Source organism: Vigna unguiculata, chromosome 1 (genome assembly GCF_004118075.2).
Source record: "Vigna unguiculata cultivar IT97K-499-35 chromosome 1, ASM411807v1, whole genome shotgun sequence".
Classification (NCBI taxonomy): domain Eukaryota; kingdom Viridiplantae; phylum Streptophyta; class Magnoliopsida; order Fabales; family Fabaceae; genus Vigna; species Vigna unguiculata.
The window spans coordinates 10,190,552-10,211,172 of NC_040279.1; the positions used below are offsets into that span (position 1 = coordinate 10,190,552).

The following is a 20,621-nucleotide window of genomic DNA, read 5'->3' on the forward strand; positions in this document are numbered from 1 at the left end:
GGTGCGTTACACAATCCAAACGAAATTTTCCTGTAAGAAAACACACCAAAGGGACAAGTAAAAGCAATTTTTTCTTGGTCTTCTGGATCTACTGTAATTTGATTATAACCAGAATATCCATCCATAAAACAATAGAATGTTTGCCCTGCTAACCTTTTTAGCATTTGATCCATGAAAGGTAAAGGAAAATGATCTTTCCTAGTGGCCTGATTTAGTTTTCTATAATTTATACACATTCTCCAACCTGTGACTGTTCTAATAGGAATTAATTCATTTTTGTCATTACAAACAACAATCATACCTCCCTTTTTGGAACTACCTGGACCGGGCTGACCCAAGCACTGTCAGAGATTGGATAGATCATACTTGCATCAAGTAACTTCATTACTTATTTCTTGACCACCTCTTTCATGGTTGGATTCAATCGCTGTTGAGGCTGTGCTACAGGCTTGTAATCTTGCTCCATGTGAATTTTGTGCATACAGTAGGATGGACTAATTCCTTTGAGATCAGATAGAGTCCAACATATTGCACCCTCATTGGCTTTAAGAACTGAAATCAGCTTTTCCTCTTCAGAAGTTGTTAAAGCACTACTGATCACCACTGGTTTGTTACCTCCATCTACAAGAAAAACATATTTTAAATGAGGAGGTAATACCTTTAGCTCTAGCTTCTGACTTTCAGTTCTATTTTCTTGTTGCAATTTCTCAAGTTGTATATCATTTGATGCAATTTCTTTTGCTGAATTCAGATGTGTCAAGTATTCATCAACATTTTTTTCTTCATCTTCCTCCAGATCATCACAAGCACCAATCAAAGCTTTTTTCCAATGGGCTTGCCTTTGTCAATTGCTTCCTGGATGATAGAAATATTTCATCTATCACATCCATCCTGAAGCATTGTTGCTTATCCTTCGGGTGATGCATTGCTTCAAATACATTAAAGTTGACTTCATCATCTTGCACCCTGACCTTCAGTTTGCCATCATCAATGTCAATAATGACCTTGGCCGTCTTCATGAAAGGTCTTCCCAATATTAGAGGAACTTCAATGTCTTCCTCAATATCCATTACTACAAAATCAACTGGGAACATGAATTTGTCAACCTTAACTAAGACATCCTCTACCACACCATAGGGATACTTCATGGATCTGTCAAATAGTTGTAATATCATTCGTGTAGGCCTTACCTCTAGATCTCCTATTCTTCGTAGCATAGACAAAGGCATCAAATTTATACTGGCACCCAAATCAAACAATGCTTTTCCTACTGGCAATGTTCCGATTGTAACTAGAATTGTGAAGCTCCAAAGGTCCTTGGATTTTTGAGGTAATGATTTCTGAATTATAGCATTGCACCCTGCTTCAACCTCCACTGTCTCTTCAGAAAATCTTCTTTTTTTTGTTAGGAGCTCTTTCATGAATTTTGCATATGTCGGCATCTGCTCCATAGCCTCCACAAAAGGGATGTTAATCTGCAGTCGCTTGAAAATGTCCATGAATCTTGAAAACTGCCTTTCCTTGTCTTTTTTGGAAGGAGTTTGAGGGTATGGAAGGCTCTTCAATTGAGGTACCTGTTTCTCACCCTTCTCCTTCTTTTTCTCCTCACTTATATTTTTTTCTTCTTTTTCTTCTCTTTTATTTACAAACTCTCTTTTATTTTGTTCTTCCTCTCCTTCACACTCATTTTTTTTTTCATTTTCTCTCTTTTTTCCCTCCAAAACTTCCTCCTCTACACCCAGGTTGTCTCCAATCCCTCTTCCCACAATTTTATCACTTCTGGTGGTAATAGATTTACAATGCTCCTTGGGATTAGTATGCGTGTTGGCTGAAAATTGACCTGCATGCTGATGTGATAATTGTTTTGCCAACTGTCCAACCTGTGTTCCAAGATTCCTGATTGAAGCTTCTGTATTTTTTTTATTAGTCAAAGAAGCTTGCATACACTTTTCTAGAGTATCCTCCAGTTTAGTTGTTCTATCATACACCGAAGGATAATGTTATTGTTGTTGTTGATAAGGAGGTTGTCTGTTTGAAGGACCAGCATCTTGCTTCCATCCAAAATTCTGACTTTGATTATTTCTCCACCCTTGTGAAAAGTTATTATTGTTGGAGAAATTTCCTGGTCTTCCTTGGTTACTCACATATTGAACTTCTCCTTGTGAGCTGCTCTGATAAGAACAATGACCATTTGGATGATTGCCTCCACAAAAGTCACATCTCATAGGTTGTTGACTGGAAGAAGATTGCACAACTTGCAACTGCTCTGGTAATTTAGACATCTGCTTCGTTAGTGCTTCAATCTGTTGAGTCAGAATTTTATTTTAAGCTAAGATTGCATATGTAGTACTAAGATCAAGCACTCCTTTGCTCTGAACAGTTTGCCTATTATGCTGAGCTTGATGATCTGTGGATGCTAATGCCTCAATGATTCTTATTGCTTGCTCCACATCTACACTCATCATTGTTCCACCTGCTGCTGCATCTAATATCATCTTGGTATCAGGCCTCAGACCGTTACAGAATATGTTCAGCTAAGCAATATCTTCAAATCCGTGATTTGGGCATTTTCTCAATAAAGAATTGAATCGGTCCCAAGCTTCACAGAATGGCTCATATGGTCCTTGCCTATACGTTGAAATATCAGCTTTGGCTTTGATGTAGCGAGATGGTGGAAAGAATCTATTCAAGAATTTCTCCTCAACATCCTTCCAACTGTTCAAACTATGGTTTGGATGTGACTTAAGCCATTCCTTTGCTTTACCTGCCAAAGAAAAAGGAAACAAACACATGTATACATGCTCAAGATCTCCTTCTTGAAAGCCCATGGTTCCTATCAATTCATAGAATGTAGAGAGATGAGTATATGGATCTTCATTATCCATTCCAGAGAATTGATGAGAACTAATTAAGCTGAGGAAAGTTGGCTTCATCTCCAAAGTTTTGGTGGTGGGTGGTATTGCTATGCTAGAAAAATATCTTGGCCCTTGGTGCATAGCATAATCTCCAAGTGTCTTTCTGGTTGGAGCTGGTCTTTGATTCTCCATGTTTTCTGATTGAGGTGTGATGGAAGTATTGGAAGATTCTTCCCTTGTCTTTCCTTGCTTCTTCTTGTTTTTTCCTCTGTTCCTTCTAGTTGTCTTTTTTATCTCCGGGTCAAATGCTAATCGATCTTCAGGAACCTGACCTCTTAAGAGCATAAATCAAAACAGCTCAAGCAAGGATTAGTACAAAGGAAAATTTGAATAAGCTATCTAATTAAGAAACTATACACAAAGTTGGATGAGATAACTAAAAATTTTACAAAAACACCGTTCCCCGGCAACGACGCCAAAAATACTTGTTGGTCTCTTGGCAAGCGTACCAAAAGTCAACTGCAGTATAATGATTTTTTAGTAAGAGTGTCGAACCCACGAGGAACGAAGTTAGTTGAAATAAATAATTATCTCGATCAGCATATATATACAAAAATTTTAATTTGATAGATCATGGGTAGTTAAATTAAATTGCATAAACAGAATACAATAAAAGCAGAAAATTAGATGAAAATTCAGTAAAAGAAATTGGGATTGAATTTCATCTATCTCCCTTGTCTGTAATCTGGATGAATATAATATATAACATCTGAAAATACCAATATTGATGCACACTCAAAATCATTTATACCGATCCCTCGCGTATAAAATGCATAAGATTAGTTCCTTGAATATTGATTCCTCACATATTCAACAAACTATCTAGCATTACGGTCGAGTGTTAAAAGCAATTGATATATTGAGATCTATTCCTAGCATCACAGTATATCAAGTATCATTGTTCAAATCAGATTTTCAGAAATACTTCCCAGTCAAATCTAAAAATCAATATCAAAACATCTATTGATCAGATAGAATCAAACATTAAGAACTATTGAGTAGAACATAAATGCTATATATATATATATATATATATATATATATATATATATCATCAGATTACATCCAAGTTTGAGTAGATTACATTCAATCCCAAAGGATAAAATTAGCCACTCATGCAGCCATCAAAACCTAAGAACTAGGGATGGCAACAGGGTGGGGCGGGCACGGGTTTCGCTATCCCATACCCATCCCCGTAAAAAAATTCATCCTCATCCCCATACCCAAACCCAACGGGTATCAAACTTTTGTCTCATCCCCATCCCCACCAAGTAACGGGTATAATCTCGTACCCATACCCATACCCATTTTCTTACTACTTCAATATTAATTTTAATTAATTTTTATAAAATAATAAAAAATTATGATAAAGGAAGCATAATATTATCAAATATTCAATATTACAAGGATAGTTGGTTCTTCCATATCAAATACTTTAAAATAAATAATAATTGTTTACATTTTAAATTATAATACCAAATAAAATTTCATGAAAACCAAAACAATTATTAAATTTGTAAATATTAATAAAACATAGTTGATAAAATTTAAAAATATTTTTTTAAAAAATATGAAAGAAAAACAAATATTCAAATTAAAATATATTTTAAATGTTTGTTTACTTCAATCTTTTAAATTGTAACAAATCTCTTTTTTATACACTAATAAAAGTTATAATACATCATCTCATCAAAATGATACATAGAACAAATAATAATCATAATAAAATTTTAAAATAAATTATAATTGTTTACAATTTAGATTATAAATAAAATTTCATGAGAACCAACACATTTATTAAATTTGCAAACATTAATGAAACTTGGTTGATAAAATTTAAAAATATTTTTTTAAAAATATAAAAGGAAAACAAATATTCAAATTAAAATATATTTTAAATGTTTGTTTACTTCAATCTTTTAAATTCTAATGAATCTCTTTTTTATACACTAATAAAAGTTATAATACATTACTTGATCAAAATGATACAAAGAACAAATAATAATCATAATAATAAAATTTTAACATAGATCTTGTATATTTTGAACTTCAATTATGTTGGATGGTGATAAAAAATATTCATGACAATTACAATAAATTTTTATATTGTAGTAAATAAAAGTTATTTATACAATTATAGTGAAAAAATTATAGTATGATTGATAATGAGTTTTAGAAAATAAAAAATAATTAGATAAAATATATTGAAATAGTATTCTACATAATGAAAATAAACAAGAAATAAAAATATTAAAAATTAACAAATGTTTACAAAAAATTTGAGAGACTATTGAAAAAAATCGTACAAAAGAAAAACAAATGTATAATTAAGGGTATGATAAGTTAAAAAATAACTTAGAGATCTAAGAAAACTTTTCAAATATCAACATATATACTCAGTGGTTGAGAAATAACAAAAATTGTTTTAGTGAAATAAAAGAGTTCTTCAAATGAAACAAAAACTAATAATAATAATAATAATAATAATAATAATAATAAGTAAAGAATTTATTTTTATATTACCTAATAAACGAAAGGTTTGTGCTGTTAAATACTTAAATTGAGAGTATTAAACATTCTTATGTGAAAGGAAAATATACAATAAATAAAAATATTAAAAAAATAGAAATATTCAAATGTGAGACATAAAATTTTTTAATTGACATACATCTTTTTAACATAATTACATAAAGATTATGATAAGATAAAAAATATAATTGAGATGGGAATGAGTTTCATGACAAACCAAATAATTAGAAGAAATAAAAAATAATATATATATATATATATATGGTTACTTAATTAATTGATAATATTTTAATAATTTACACGGGGACGGGTATTATGGCGGGGATATGTGCATCCCCATACCCATCCTCATACCCAATTGAAAAAGTCGGGGATTCCCCATACTCATACCCATACCCAGTCAATGCGGGGATTCTTCGTCAAAACAAGGACGGATTCGGGCTTTACCCACGGGGACAGGTTTATTTGTCATCTCTACTAAGAACTAAAGAAGAAGAAGAAGAAATATGATCTGTGTTTGCTCGTGGATGCAGTTCTGCAACAAGGATTCTTCTCCAAATTCCCCAGCTCCCTTTCACTTTCTGATACACGGAGTATTTATACTCCACGAAGGTCTCGCTCAAGGTACCTGAGTCTCGCTTGAGCGAGACAGAATACTCCAAGCTAAAGAAAGCCTCTCTTTTGGGCAAGACGTGCTGAAGCCAAGATCTCGCTTAGGCGAGCAAGAGTTCTTCGACCTGAAGAAAGGGTCTCGCTTAGGCGTGATTGGCAGCATTAGATCTCGCTTGGGCGAGAATGGTGACAAGAGATGGTCTCCACTGCACAAGCTCTCGCTTAGGCGAAGTCCTTCTTCGCTTAGGCGAAATTGGTGGCCCAAGCTCTCGCTTGGGCGAGATTTCTTTGGTTTGAGCGACCCTGCAGAGTTTCTTTTCTATTTCTTCATTTCTCCTCTCACTCTTCTTCTGTTCTTCCTCATTCTATTATAATTTACCTGAAAATTACACAAAATAGGGATCAAGTGATTTCTTTAAGTCCAAACTTTGAAGCATGTGATTGAAACTCATTCTTTTCTTGATTTAAGGAGAATCAATCATGATATAAACACAAATTAAGAACATAAGTGCCCTCATTTCATATGAAAATTACTCATTTTTTGCACTTACCAGCAGTGGACGATACAGGTGCCATTGGTGATGCTTAGATGAGGAGAGATGCGTTGGGAAAATCTTTGAGATTTTATTTGGATAACTTTTCTAAGAGATTTTTGAAATTGTTTAAAGTTGAGTTTTCGATTTTTTTTATGGTTTGAATTTTATAATATTAACCATTGAGATTAATTTATAAATATTTTTGCACAGATTTTTATTTGAATGGAATTGGTAGGTATTGTGAATGTAAAGTTTTAAATTTTTCCCATGTTAATGGGATGGTATCATATGTGTATGAAAGAATTATAATTGAATTAAAACTGTACCAAATAACATTTGGACGAGATGTTACATTTGGTTTCAAAGATTTTGTTTTCAAAGGTTATTACCGCCTTGGGGAGTAAGCTCATTTTGTTTCTATTGTGAAACTCTGATTGATATTATGTTTATTATAAATCTTTGTAGAGTTTCTTTTAAGGAGTCTCTTGATTTGTAGAATTGGTTGAATTATTTTGTTTATAATTGTTGTTTGAAGTTGATGTGTATAGTTTGGAAATGGCACATAGACAGGATAATCCCAACACCTCTGGTGATGTCATTGCACAAGATAGTCATTGGATGGTCGATGCGATGCAATCGCAACTTGTGGCTCATGTACCTAGCATGGATAACTTCATGAGGCATAATCCTTCTAACTTTTACGGAAAGGCTAATATGGATGAATCAGATTCTTGGGTTAGAAAGACTGAGAAGATTTTCAAGGTCATTACTTGTCCTGATGAGAAAAGCTCACTTATGCACCTTTTTTGCTAATAGGTGACATTGAATATTGGTGGGGTGGCATGCAACTACAAATGCAAGCTCGTGGTGAAGCCATCAACTAGGTTAACTTTAAAGCGATAATTCTGGAGAAATATTTCCTTGACAATGCTAAGTGTGAGCGGGAAACACAATTTATGACACTACAACAGTGAAGAACGTCAATACAAGCTTACATAGATCGGTTTGAGTATCTGACCCATTTATACTCTCAAGCCATGACCGAGGATTGGAGGTGCCAAAAGTTTGAAAGGGGGCTGAGGCATGAATTGAAGAGAGTCATTATACTAAAGAGGATCAAGGAGTTTCCAACTTTGGTGGAATAGACTAAAGCAATAAAACAACTAAAGGTAGATCCAAGTCGTGTCACCAAATGTATTCATTGTGACAAAGTTGTTGATTAGTGGAACATTTTAAGAGTTCTAAAAGAAGAATTGGCGTAACTCAAGAATTAATAATGAAATAGTATATGATTTGGTTTTCACTAAATGTTTTTTTATAAACGATCTCATCTTCATTATGAAAAGACTCGATATTAATAATGGTTAAGACTAATGTGTAGTAAGATTTTTAGGAGGATGAGATCAAATTTAGAATGTAATTATGTTTTTACATCCTAAAATGTAGGATAATTTTACTGTTGGTCTCAAAACTTGAAAAGTTTATTTTAGCCCTTGAAATTGAAAAAAAAAATCATTTTATTAAATGAACCCTAAATTTGAGGAACTAAAATGGTTTTGTAAAAACATTATTTCTTCATATTTAATATTTAAGGACTAAAACAATATTTTATGAAATTTAAAAGGTTAGCATAATATTTTCTTAAACCCATTCGCACGAGACCGACCTTTAAGAGTAAGGGTCCTGTAGCTTATCAATAACTAGAGAGACCCATTTCTCTTCACTCAACTTATAAGGTGTAAAATTATTTTTGATAATGTTTTTGGACAATGATACTAAGACTCTCAATTTTTGCTATCCATCATTTAATCTTTAACATAGTGGATCATTGATTAATGTAACATTATTTTTTCTTTTGAAAGAATCAATAACTTACACTTCAAAGAGTAAACGATAAGATTAAAAAATGAGAGACATGGTATTTTCCGATGCTTTTAATTCATCTTATTGAATTCTCCTCAATTGCTTCTAAATTTTTAAATTTCGTGTTAACATTTAAAATGAAAAAAAAAAAATCATTTTTTTTATAATATGATGAAACCTTAATATTCATTTGTTTGTATTTATAGACGTAATAAAATATATAATTATGGAATATATATATATATATATATATATATATATATATATATTAAATATTAATACATTAAAGTTCTCATTATTTATAATTATAACGAAACATTGAATCAGTTTTAGTCTCAAGCTTACTTAAAATCCAAAGTTCTCAAGGGTACAATGAAATCCTTAAAATAAACACTAAAAGTATAAAAAAAAATTAAAAATCAAATTATGATACTTAAAAATCTTAATTTATTATTTTATTCAAGGATAACAATATCATAACCAAAGCCTACATTCTAGGATATTTCGAGCATTACATGAAGTACAAGCATACCAATCTCACCAAACAAAATACCCACTCCAGCACCTGATCGGTTCTTATTATAGAAAAGAAACCATAGCCTATTTTCTCTTCTTTCTTTTACACACACATTAGACAAACATCTCAACTTTTGACAGTGTCATACTTCACATCAGACACTTGAGCCAAACAAACCTAGTAAAAACAAATATATATAATTATATTTTAATCTTTACTGCAATCAGTAGGATGAAAAGAAACTTTCTTTCCTTCAAGATCATACTCCACATGAAAATTAAACTGTGAAAAACTTCCAATGATGGAAATTCCGGTGATTGTGCTTGGCACTATCGTCAAGCAAAGCATGTTCCGTTCTTGGACGTTAATAAACAGGTTTACAGGTTTCAGCGGAACAGTAGCTCCGGTGAACTGAAAGGCAATTTCAGGAATAGCTAAGTTTTCACTGTATGGAAAACAGAAGTTTAGCGGGGAGGGAACATCTTCTTGCACCAGTTCAACGCCAAGGGCTTCTTGCAACCAAGCCGCGAATGTGTTGAAAAAGGTTGGTTCCAGATACGTCAACACCGTGCCGGAATCAATGATCACGTTGCCGTCAGTGCCGCCCGTCGGCACCGTCTTCTGTGCAATGGTGACGGCTTCAAGGTTGAGAAAGTAAAAGGTGGGTAACGACGGTTTGATTATCATCGGAGTGGACACGACCCCGTTTCCCGTTATTGTTGCTTCGTTCCCGAATCTCAACTTGCTGGTGGAGGTTGAACTGAAAGGAAGCAAACAGTAGGAGAATTTGCGACCGATTTGGTCGCCAATTTGTGAAACCAGCGACAACGGTCCAGCTCCGAGACCCACTAGACCAGTGAGTTTTGTGCTGGAATAAACAGTGAAGTTGTTGTACAATCCACATCCGAAGATGGTGTTAGGAAAAGCAACTGTTTGTGCTCCACCTTGTGAATCATCGAAAGTTAGGGTTTCGGTACTCAAAAGCCCTGCAGTGAATGAACTGTCACCGTATTGGTACGCGTAGACGCATTCACCGGAGTTTCCACATTGACTGTGACTAGAGGTGAGTAACGTGCATGGATGTGAGCCACATGAGGTACCCACGAACGTGGAAGATTGGAGTGGTTTAAACAATGGGGTGTCTTGGGGGAAACAACTCGCACAAGGGGAACATTGCACCCAGATGAGATCACTTCCTGTGTCTGCAATCGCAAGCCTTTCAACCGGAGGAGTTCCGATGTAAAATTTCATGAGGTATTCACCCTTGTCGGGGATCAAAACTGATTGGGGTGGCTTGTTGGTTTGATCTAGGAAGTGGTGATAAACCCGGTTTAGTCGAGAATTTGAGCGTAGGGCAGCGTTTATGATGCGCTGTGATGGGGTGAGGGAAGGGTTGTAGAAGGGTGAGACCGGTGAGTCACGGTGGATAAGGTCGACGGTGAAGCCATTAGGGCTTTCATTGGCTTCTGCAGAGGAAAGAGAAGAAACGGAGAAGAAGGCTAAGCAGAAGAACAGAGAAGGAATCATAGTGATTGAAAAGTGAAGGATGGGGGAGGGAGCATGTTGGTGTGGCTCTATTAATAGATTTCTGATTTTTGCATGTTTGAAGAACACTTGGATGACACTTGGTTCCTTTGGAAAGTGTAAATGTCTGTTTGGTAGGTTCCTAACGGTAATCAAAAACAGATATTTATTTCTCGATCTCTGGTTGGGGTCAACTTGTGCAAAGAATGGTTTTCTGTCTCAGCCAAGAGACCAAATGAGAAATTGTTTGATGATTATGCGAAATGGTTTTCGGTGTCCACATGGGGACGAACAATGAACAAACTTTTCAATAATATCATGTAAGATGCATCGTTTTCAGTCTCCAAAGGTTATATGGTTTTGGATTCTCCAAAAAGAAAGGGCTATATATCCTTGTTTTCTTTTATTTATGGTTAGGCATATGGATTTGTATACTTACTAGCAATTACACCTCTTCCATTCACAGGATTTTTCAAAATTATAATATATGTATTATATTAATTTCAGTTTATCTATCTATTCTATAACAATAAAGGAGATTCTTCTTTTTTATCCACGTTTCATAATACCAATTTTACCCTTTAAATATAATAATTTTTTAAATTTTTTAAAATTGACCGTTACTTTTAAAAGTTTTTTATAAAATCGGCTATTTTTGTTTCTTCTCTTCTTATTTATTTTTCAATGATTATTCTTTCATCTGTTCTGATATATTTCACTTTATTTTTAATAAATATAATTTTAATTTATATATTAACTTAATAACATTACAATATTATAATATCAAGCATATTTAAGAAATGGATACACACAGTGCGATCGCGCCTGTGTTTATGTGTTTACGCTAGTAAAAGTATAATTACAATTTATAAATTATATAATAGTTAATTGATAAAAAAACATTACAATTACAACATAAAAGTATATATTAATGTTAGTTTGAATAAATATATATTAATGTTAGTTTAAATTAATTATTTATTTTATTAACTTATTATATGAATTATTTATCTATATATTATTCATATATAACTTATTAAAAATTAATAACTTTAATTATGCAATAAATTTCAATCCTCGTATATTTTGTTATTAAAAATTCAATACAATAAATATAATTTCATTTAAGCGAGTTTTATTTTATAAAAGCTTTTATTTATATAAAACCTTTGCTCTAAACCTTTTCTCTAAGATTCTACCCTCTTCTCTCACCCACCTCTTTGAAGATTCGAGTCCATCCTAAGACTCAAAGTGTGAAGAACAATAAATTGATTAATTGAGACATTTGAGGGTATTGCATGTGGATATAAGTAGCTCTAGCTTATTCTCTACTCTTTTATGGTGATGAGGGTGTTCAGATCATTAATTTAAAGTTTGTATTTGTAGTTAGAACATCTTGAGAATTTGTTTTTCTTCTCAGAAACAAGTTTATTTATAATGATTACATTATTTTTAAATTGATGAATTGAGTATGATGTATTACTAATTTAAGTTTATAAAATATAATTACAATTTACAAATTATACAAGTTAATTGATAAAAAAAAATTACAATAAAAACATAAAAATATATATTAATGTTAGTTTGAATATATATATATATATATATATATATATATATATATATATATATATATATATATTAATGTTAGTTTAAATTAATTATTTATTTTATTAAATTTTTATATGAATTATTTTTCTATATATTTTATTCATATATAATTTTATTAAAAAATAATAATTTTAATTATACGATAAATTTCCATACTTTTATAACTGTGAATTAAATTTTATGTGTATAATTATTAAGAGAGTTTTAAATTATAGGTTAAAATACTTTTTTAATCCCAATTTTCGTAAAGTTTTGTCAAATAAATCCTAATTTTGGTTTTGTCAATTTTGAATTATATTTTGTTTTTTGCTAACATCATTTAAATTATTAACGGTCATGAACACTGGCGATCACGTGTCACTTCGTGATTTTTTTTTTAATTTTTTTATTATTTTTAAAAATTCTTTTAAACTTTTTTAAATGTCCACACGTCAACCCAATAGCATGCCACGTGTCAAAATCAATATTCTATATTCCATATATTTGTTATTTTTGTTCAATTTAGTTCTAATTTTTGTTAACATGAATCAAATTTGTCCCTCTCCAAATTGGAACCAAATTTAATTTTTATATCAAAGTTATAATGATGTAAATTTTAATATATTATATAAAAATATTTAATTAAAAATGTGAATTTTAATATAAAAATTAAATTTGGTTTCAATTTGGAGAGGGACCAATTTGATTTATGTTAACAAAAATTAGGAATAAATTGAATAAAAATAATAAATATAAGGACCAAATTGAATATAGAACATTGACTTTGACATGTGGCATGTTGTTGGGTTGACATGTGGACATTTAAAAAAAATTAAAAATTCAAAAAAATTCAAAAAAATAAAATCAAAAAAATAAAAAAAACCACGAAGTGACACATGACGGTCATTGTTCATGGCCGTTAATGATTTAAATGGTGTTAGCAAAAAAGGACCCAATTGAACAAAATTGAAGAAAATTAGGACCTATTTGAACACAAAACCAAAATTAGGACTTATTTGACAAAACTTTACAAAAATTGAGACCAAAAAATATTTTAACCTAAATTATAAAAAGAATTATATTCTACGTTATATATAAATATGTGTATTATATTGTAAAAAGAATTATATAAATTGAATTATTGTATCGTAGTATTTTAAATGCAGCAATCTAAGTCAAAAATAAATCTCCATAAATTAAATGATAGTTTTATACATTATAAAAAATAAGTTTTATATATTTATTTTATATGAAAATTAAATTAAATAATTAAGAATTATAAAATTAAAATAGTGAAAAAAAATGAAGTATAATTGTAAAGTTTTCGAAGACTAGCAAAGAGTTTTGTTATTAAAAATTCAATACAATAAATATAATTTTATTTAAGCGAGTTTTATTTTATAAAAGATTTCATTTATCTAAAACATTTTCTCTAAACCTCCTTATCTTCTGTCTAAGATTCTAACCTCTCCTCTCACATCTTTGAAGATTTGAATCCATCCTAGGACTCTTAGTATCAAGAGTAATAAATTTGTATGATTAGATATAGCTACTTGTATTAGTAGTTCTTTGTATGCTAATATAAGGTGTTGCATTTTCTATATCAAAGCATAGTTGAACCTTAGGTGATCTATGGGAAGTAGGGTTAGAGTTGCATAAAGGTTCTTAGTTAGTAGCCATGACTTGTTTATGGTTTAAGGGTTTGTTCTACGTCTTTATTTTGTGTTGCATCATAAATGACTTATTTGAATCCTTTCGTCATGCTTTATTTTATGTGTGTGTATGGGTGTGTGTGTGAGCGTATCTGTGTGCGCATGCGAGTTGCATAATGGTTCTTAGTTAGTAGCCATGACTTATTTATGGTTTAATGGTTTGTTCTACACCTTTATTTTTTGTGTTGCATCATAAATGACTTATTGTAAGTGCATGTGAGTATGTGTGTGCGCGTGTATGTGCGCATGTATACGTGTGCATGTGTACGTGCGTGTGTGTGTGTGTGCGTGTGCGTGTGAGATATTCCCAAGAAGGAAATGATACACTAATCTTGTGTTAGAGAATATTGAATATTGATTATGTAAAGAGATTATTGTTACTCTACTGTAATCCTACTCATATAAAGGAAAATGTCTAGTTGTGAAAGATGGAGAAAGTTTATAGTTGTAAATGTCTCATTGAGCATAAACAACCTTTAAGATTGGTCAATGCGAAGTAAACAATGCATTACATCAAATTCAAAATTTCACCAAAAACTAAAATCTATAGTTGAATTATCTCCAGACTTAAGGATCTCAAAACCACAACCGTTTGCTTAAAATAAAAACATTACAAATAAATTAAAATTTACAAAATATCAAATATTGTCCTCCTAACTGAATTATGGATCTCATAATTGTGACGTCCTAATTAATATTTCTTCCTATATTAGAGAAAATTATAACACCTTCATTATTTATCAAAATATTTAACAAGATTTTTTTTCATTCGTAAAGTTATTTTACATTGGAGCACACCATAATTATACATGATAGACTTATATTACATTCATCAAATTTATTTCCTTCCTAATAATTACACAACTTCATTCTTATTTTTCTCTGGTGTAAGCTAGTCTATTGGCATTGTATAAAAATGGTTCACATAGGTAGTCGTGGCAAGAATAATGTAACAATGACTCATGTCAGATTGATAGGGCAAACCATGTCCTTTAAAATTCACTGTGTTATTATGGCCATCTACAATCCATTGCATGCTAGGGAAAGTTGCATGAATTATCGAATTAAACTGACCAATAAAAGGGATGCCATCTATTCATATATTATATACATATTTATTTTGTTACAACCAAGAAGAAAGGATACATAAACACCGAGGAATTGAGAAAAAATCCAAAAAAAAAAAAGTTAAGTAATATGAAATAAAACTCAACAATTATAGAGGTAGTCTATTTTTCCCTTTTATTTTATTAATATAAAGTGTAAATTATTTTTGCAATGACTAGTGTCGCAACCGAAATCGCGATGAGACGATGAAAATAATTTAAAAGATACAGAAGAATCACCGCCATAGTTTATTATAGAAAATTATAGAAAAACCTTTAAAAAATGAGAAGTCTTCAAAACAAAATTAGGGTTCGGGGTCAGTTACGTGTAGAGATGGCAAATAAACTCGTCTTTGTGGGTATTGCCTGAACCCGTCCTCGTTTTGATGGAAAATCTCTACATTGACTAGGTATAGGTATGAGTATGGGGAATCTTTGACTTTTTCAATTGGGTATGGGGATGGGTATGAGGATGTACATATCTGCATCGTCCCCATCCCATACCCACCATAATACCCATCCCCGTTTTCGTTTAAATTATTAAAATATTTTCAGTTAATTAAGTAACCTTGAATATATATATATATATATATATATATATATATATATATATATATTACTACACATTTTTTATTTTTTATTTCTTTTAATTATTTTATTTGTCATGAAATTCATTCGCATTTCCAATACATTTTTTTATCTTATCATAATCTTTATGTAATTATGTTCAAATGATATATGTCAATTAAATTTTTTTTATGTCAAACATTTGAATATTTCTATATTTTTTTAATATTTTTATTTATTGTATTTCATGAAAATGTTTAACATTCTCAACTTAAGTGTTTAATAGAAAAAACATTTCATTTACTAGGTAATATAAAAAATTTATCTTCTTTATTCTATTATTATTAATTTTTGTTTCATTTGAAAAGCTCTTTTGTTTCGCTAAAACAATTTTCGTTATTTCTCAACCATTGAATATGCTGATATTTGACAAGTTTTCTTATATCTCTAATGTATTTTTCATCTTACCATAACATTAATTATACATTTTTTGTGTGATTTTATTTAGTAGTCTCTCAAATTGTTTCTAAGACACATTTGATTATTTTGTAATATTTTTATTTGTTGTTTATTTTTATCATGTAGAATATTATTTTGATATATTTTATAAAATTATTTTTTATTTCCTACTCATTATCAATCATATTGTAATTTTATCACCATATTGTATAAATAAATGTTATTTACTATAATATACAAATTTAATGTAATTGCCATGAATTTTTTTATCACCATCTAACATATATTAAAGTTCAAAAGATAAAGATCTATGTTAAAGTTTTATTATTATTAGTTCAATATTTGTTCTTTGCGTCATTTTGATCAAGTGATGTATCATAACTTTTATTATTGTATAAAAAAGATATTCATTAGAATTTAAAAAATTAGAGTAAACAGATATTTAAAATATATTTTAATTTAAATATTTTTTTTCCTTTTATTTATATTTTTTTTAATTTTTTAAAATTTTATCAACTAGGTTTCATTCAAATTTTATTTAGTATTCTAATTTAAAATGTATACAATTATAATTTCTTTCAAAATATTTTATATCAATGAAACAACTATCCTCTTAATATTGAATATTTGATAATATTATGTTTCCTTTACCGTAATTTTTTATCATTTTATTAAAATTAATATTGAATTAGTAAGAAAATGGGTACGGGTATGGGTACGAGATTATACATGTTACCTGACTGGTATGGGGATGGGACAAATTTGATACCACTTGGGTTTGGGTATGAGGATGGGGATGAGTTTTATCTGTGGGGACAAGTATGAGATAGCGAAACTCATACTCATCCCCGCCCCGCCTCGTCCCGCCCCGTTGTCATCCCTAATTACGTGTGAGTAAGCTATTAACACCCCCAAAACATCCGTCCTAAAATGGTTCTCCTTAATCAAGTATGCAAAATAAAAGTAAATTTTGATACTTCTTTTCCCCAAAAATATCAAACAAAACAATGAAAATGATGAAGGGAAAAAATTATTTTAGCCCGACAAGGATTGACCTTGCTCTTACGTATTCATATTTACAAAGAGAAATCTGAGTTACATAGTTCTTTTGGAAAAACTATTTGGAAAAGTATTTGGAAAATGATTTGGATTTTTGCAAGTGAACCCAACAATGATTGACCCCGCTCCTACGTATTTTCATTTGGAAAATCAAACATTGTATAGTTCTTTAATAGAATCATTTAAGAATATGCTGATTTTCAATTTTTGAAAATTTTATATTGTTTTTGTATTGTTTGAATTATTTGAAAATAGTTGCAACCAAACAAACAAACAAAATATTTTTATTTTTATTTTTTAAAACAAGATATCTGTGAATAGTAGAAATAATGTTCCTATAAGAAAAAAAATGCCCAAGTTAGGTGTAAAAATCAAAACGTGTACAATAAAAAAAAAAATCTGGCAATGACATACCTTCCAAAATTTTCTATTTCTTATTCTTTATCAATCTCACTTTTTCATTCCATGTCCTGTTCTCATTCTCTTTCTTTTCTTTCCTTTCCTCTTTGCCTCGTTCTTTAACTTTTTTGTTTTCCTCTCAAAAGAATTGTAGAATTTTCTTCTTCTTTCTTTACATAAGACAAATTGTGTATTTATATACACACATTACAATCCTATTGTTATCTCTTAATAAAGGGAGCATTTAAAACAATGAACTATAAAAGGCAAGAATTTGTTATGATAAAATCATATCACATTAATCAAATCATAATAAATCATGGCAGAATATCAATCATTATCAGGAATATTGATTCTAATTTTTAACAAGAATGTTGTTTTTAATTATTAGAATCATAAATTTCTCTACTTGGAAGAACAAAGATTTTAAAATATTTACTAATAGCAACCAAACAATTTTCTAATAGCCACGTGACATGAGAGTATTGTGAGGGTTGTAAATAAAAAAGAGTGGAAGTGAATATATGTATAAAACCTCCTTAGGCTCATGAGATGAGATGGGGTGACAATTAAAAATAATTGGACTCTCCTTTTCTTTTTTCTTGTCTCTTTTTTTTATTATTTATTTACTTTTATTATATATATATATATATATGTTTTTATCCTTTTTGTGCTAAAATTAAAGTTTGAAAATCCAAAAGAAAACTCATTTCACCTTTTTTACCTACCATTAATGAAAAACATAATTTTTTATATTTTTTTAAACAAATTTATTTACCCGGACGAAATTGGGTGTTGACAGATACCCCTTCTATTTAGATTTTAAAAGATAATAAGAAAATTTAACATTTTCATATTACCGCAGTAAATGATAAATAAAGATAAAAAAACTAATTTCGTTCAGGTTCAAAAAAGAAACAAAGCATAAAGATGAGAAAAAAAGTTATGCAAAATGAATACAATGACCAATATAGAACCAGGATTTGCAGAGCTAGTGTAGAAACTAGGCTTGAGGGCCAGTTGAAATTGGGCTTGTAAACTAGTATGGAACTGGGCTTGAGGGCCAGTGTGAAAATTGGGCTTGGATGTTGGTGCCAAACATATACGGGGCTTAAATGTAGGCACCAGGCAAACATTGGGCTTAAATGCAGGTGCCAAGCAGGTACTAGGCTTAAATGCAGGTGTCAGAAAGATATTGGGCTTAAATGCAAGTGTTAGGCATATACTAGGCTTAAATGCAGGTGTGAGGCAGATATTGGGTTTAAATGTAGGGGCCAAGCAAATACTAGGCTTAAATGCAGGTGTCAGATAGATATTAGGCTTAAATACAGGTGTAAGACAAATGTTGGGCGTAAATGCAGGTGCCAAACAGATATTGGGGTTTAAATGCAAGTGTCCGACAGATATTGGGCTTAAAAATAGGTCATTCATATGAATTAAAAGGACCAACAATCTTGAAAATCTTTCAAAATTGTGTATTTTTAATTTTTTTATCTTTTGAAAGAGAAGGATTCGATAAACATTCATATGACTTGGTATGGTGCATGAAATGCCTTGTGTGTATTTTTCATTTTTCTCATTATTTGAAAACGTATTCCAATTGATCCCCAATTTGTTGTTATTTTAGATTGATGGAATCCTTCTATTTTGACCTTTTTTCTTTTTTTTTCTCTTTTGAAAACAATTCTTTGGTCTCATCAATTTATTGAGAAACCCTTCTATTTTTTTTTTGTATCATTTCTTTCAAAACACAATTCGAGTAACATACATGAAATTGTCAAAGGTCTTGGAAAAGCTTGGATGAGGTGATGATGATTGACTAAGGGTGGCTCAAATTTGAAAGTTAAGAGCCAACCTTAGGGCATAAGATATGTTTGGGCTTGCCTTGCTTATTGATGACATAAAGAAAATGATAAAGACTTCAAAAGTTGCCCCAATTTAAGGGTTTAGATTGGTCCGAGAATGTTGAAAAATGATAAGAGAGTTCACAATTTTCCCAATGTAATCTTGACAATCAAAGTAAATAGTTGCTCCAATTGAGGATAAATGACTACAATGTATGAACAAAAAGTGAAGCAACTACCAGAATTTAGGTTTCAAAGAGAGAATAATGGATAATGGTAGAAGGTAGGTCAAGACTTAGGTTCAAAGTATAGAATATGGTAGGAAGTCCATGAAGAATGAAAGAATGAGATGGGATGGCCTTAATTTAACTTGATTGCTCATGCTAATTTTGGGGCTTTGGAAACATGTTAACTAGAAATAAACTGCCCTAGTGTTTAAAATCAAATCTCTGAACACACTTTTTCAACCTTATTCTTTTCTTAACAAACCTCCTAGCATGACAAAATATTCCCTCTAAATCAATGTTTTTGAAAGATAATCATAAGCCCTTGATCTGTATGGACTTTATTAAGCTTGTACTAAGGCCAAGGCTAAGGGATATACAAAAATGAATGGTAAATACTCAAAACAAATTATGTAAGGGTTATTTAAAACAAGGATATTTGATTAATGTTGCATCCAAAATTTATTTGACTTTTTTTTGTTCATCCCTTTTGTCTTTTTTTCAAAAAATGTGTTTCTCTTTTTGTTCTTTTATTGACAAAACCAAATGTGTTTTTTTTCTTTCAAACTTTTTTATTTTTTGTACTACTGAACTACAAGTCAGGTGAAACATGTGCAAACAATATGTCAACCCTGACTATAAGGGTGACCTTTTTTTAGGGTAATTATAAAAGAAATTTTGATTTTGATTTTCATAGGCTTAAAGTGGGTAACAAAGGAAGTGTATTTTACGGTTTTCATTCTAGCAGACTTTTATCCATTTTTCATAGTAGTAAATTATTAGTTTTGAAATTGTTGAAATGCCAAGAAGGGCGGGGGGGGGGTTGAATTGGCTAGTTAAAAATTTAGGCTATCTTTGAAAGCTGAAAATCACCTTTAATTGAATCAATTCAATCACCAAGTTAGGATGCAAAAGCTACTGGACAATATACTTTCAATCGGTCAAAAACAGAGTTAATTGATTAATTTTACTAAACAGATTCTGATCTAGTATAATCAACTAATTGAAACAGAAAAATAGTCGACTGAAATACTGAGAAAAATGCAGAAATGCATATTCGAGTTTTAAACCAGAAACAGTGCACAAGAATGATCAAGACAGGTTCTAATTGATTATGCAAACATGCTCAATGCTGCAGATGTCATGAAAACATGCAAGAACACGA

At 30.6% G+C, this 20,621-nt stretch overlaps 2 protein-coding genes and 1 non-coding gene across 3 annotated transcripts; 1 reads left to right on the forward strand and 2 right to left on the reverse strand.

Annotated features, from left to right (window-relative positions):
* Positions 1–388: 388 nt before the first annotated feature.
* LOC114187999 lies at positions 389–1,499 on the reverse strand. Its single transcript, XM_028076476.1, has 2 exons — positions 840–1,499; positions 389–790 (listed from the first exon to the last, which is right to left on the reverse strand). The coding sequence occupies exons 1-2, from the start codon at positions 1,497–1,499 to the stop codon at positions 389–391; spliced, it is 1,062 nt and encodes a 353-aa protein (XP_027932277.1).
* A 1,051-nt stretch (positions 1,500–2,550) lies between these two features.
* On the forward strand, positions 2,551–2,657 carry LOC114165643. The gene has a single exon (XR_003599746.1). It is a non-coding gene; the product is annotated as a small nucleolar RNA R71 (small nucleolar RNA).
* Positions 2,658–9,013: 6,356 nt separating this feature from the next.
* On the reverse strand, positions 9,014–10,499 carry LOC114177053 (aspartic proteinase CDR1-like). The gene has a single exon (XM_028062284.1). The coding sequence runs from the start codon at positions 10,497–10,499 to the stop codon at positions 9,180–9,182; it is 1,320 nt and encodes a 439-aa protein (XP_027918085.1). The 3' UTR covers positions 9,014–9,179.
* Between the last annotated feature and the right edge of the window lie 10,122 nt (positions 10,500–20,621).

Bases quoted from the DNA above. Each gene is read 5' to 3' on its own strand.
- LOC114177053 (XM_028062284.1), bottom strand. From the start codon at position 10,499: ATGATTCCTTCTCTGTTCTTCTGCTTAGCCTTCTTCTCCGTTTCTTCT.
- LOC114187999 (XM_028076476.1), bottom strand. From the start codon at position 1,499: ATGGACATTTTCAAGCGACTGCAGATTAACATCCCTTTTGTGGAGGCT. The intron at 791-839 runs GCAAGCCCATTG...GATGATCTGGAG, and splicing joins CCAGGAAGCAATTGACAAAG to GAAGATGAAGAAAAAAATGT.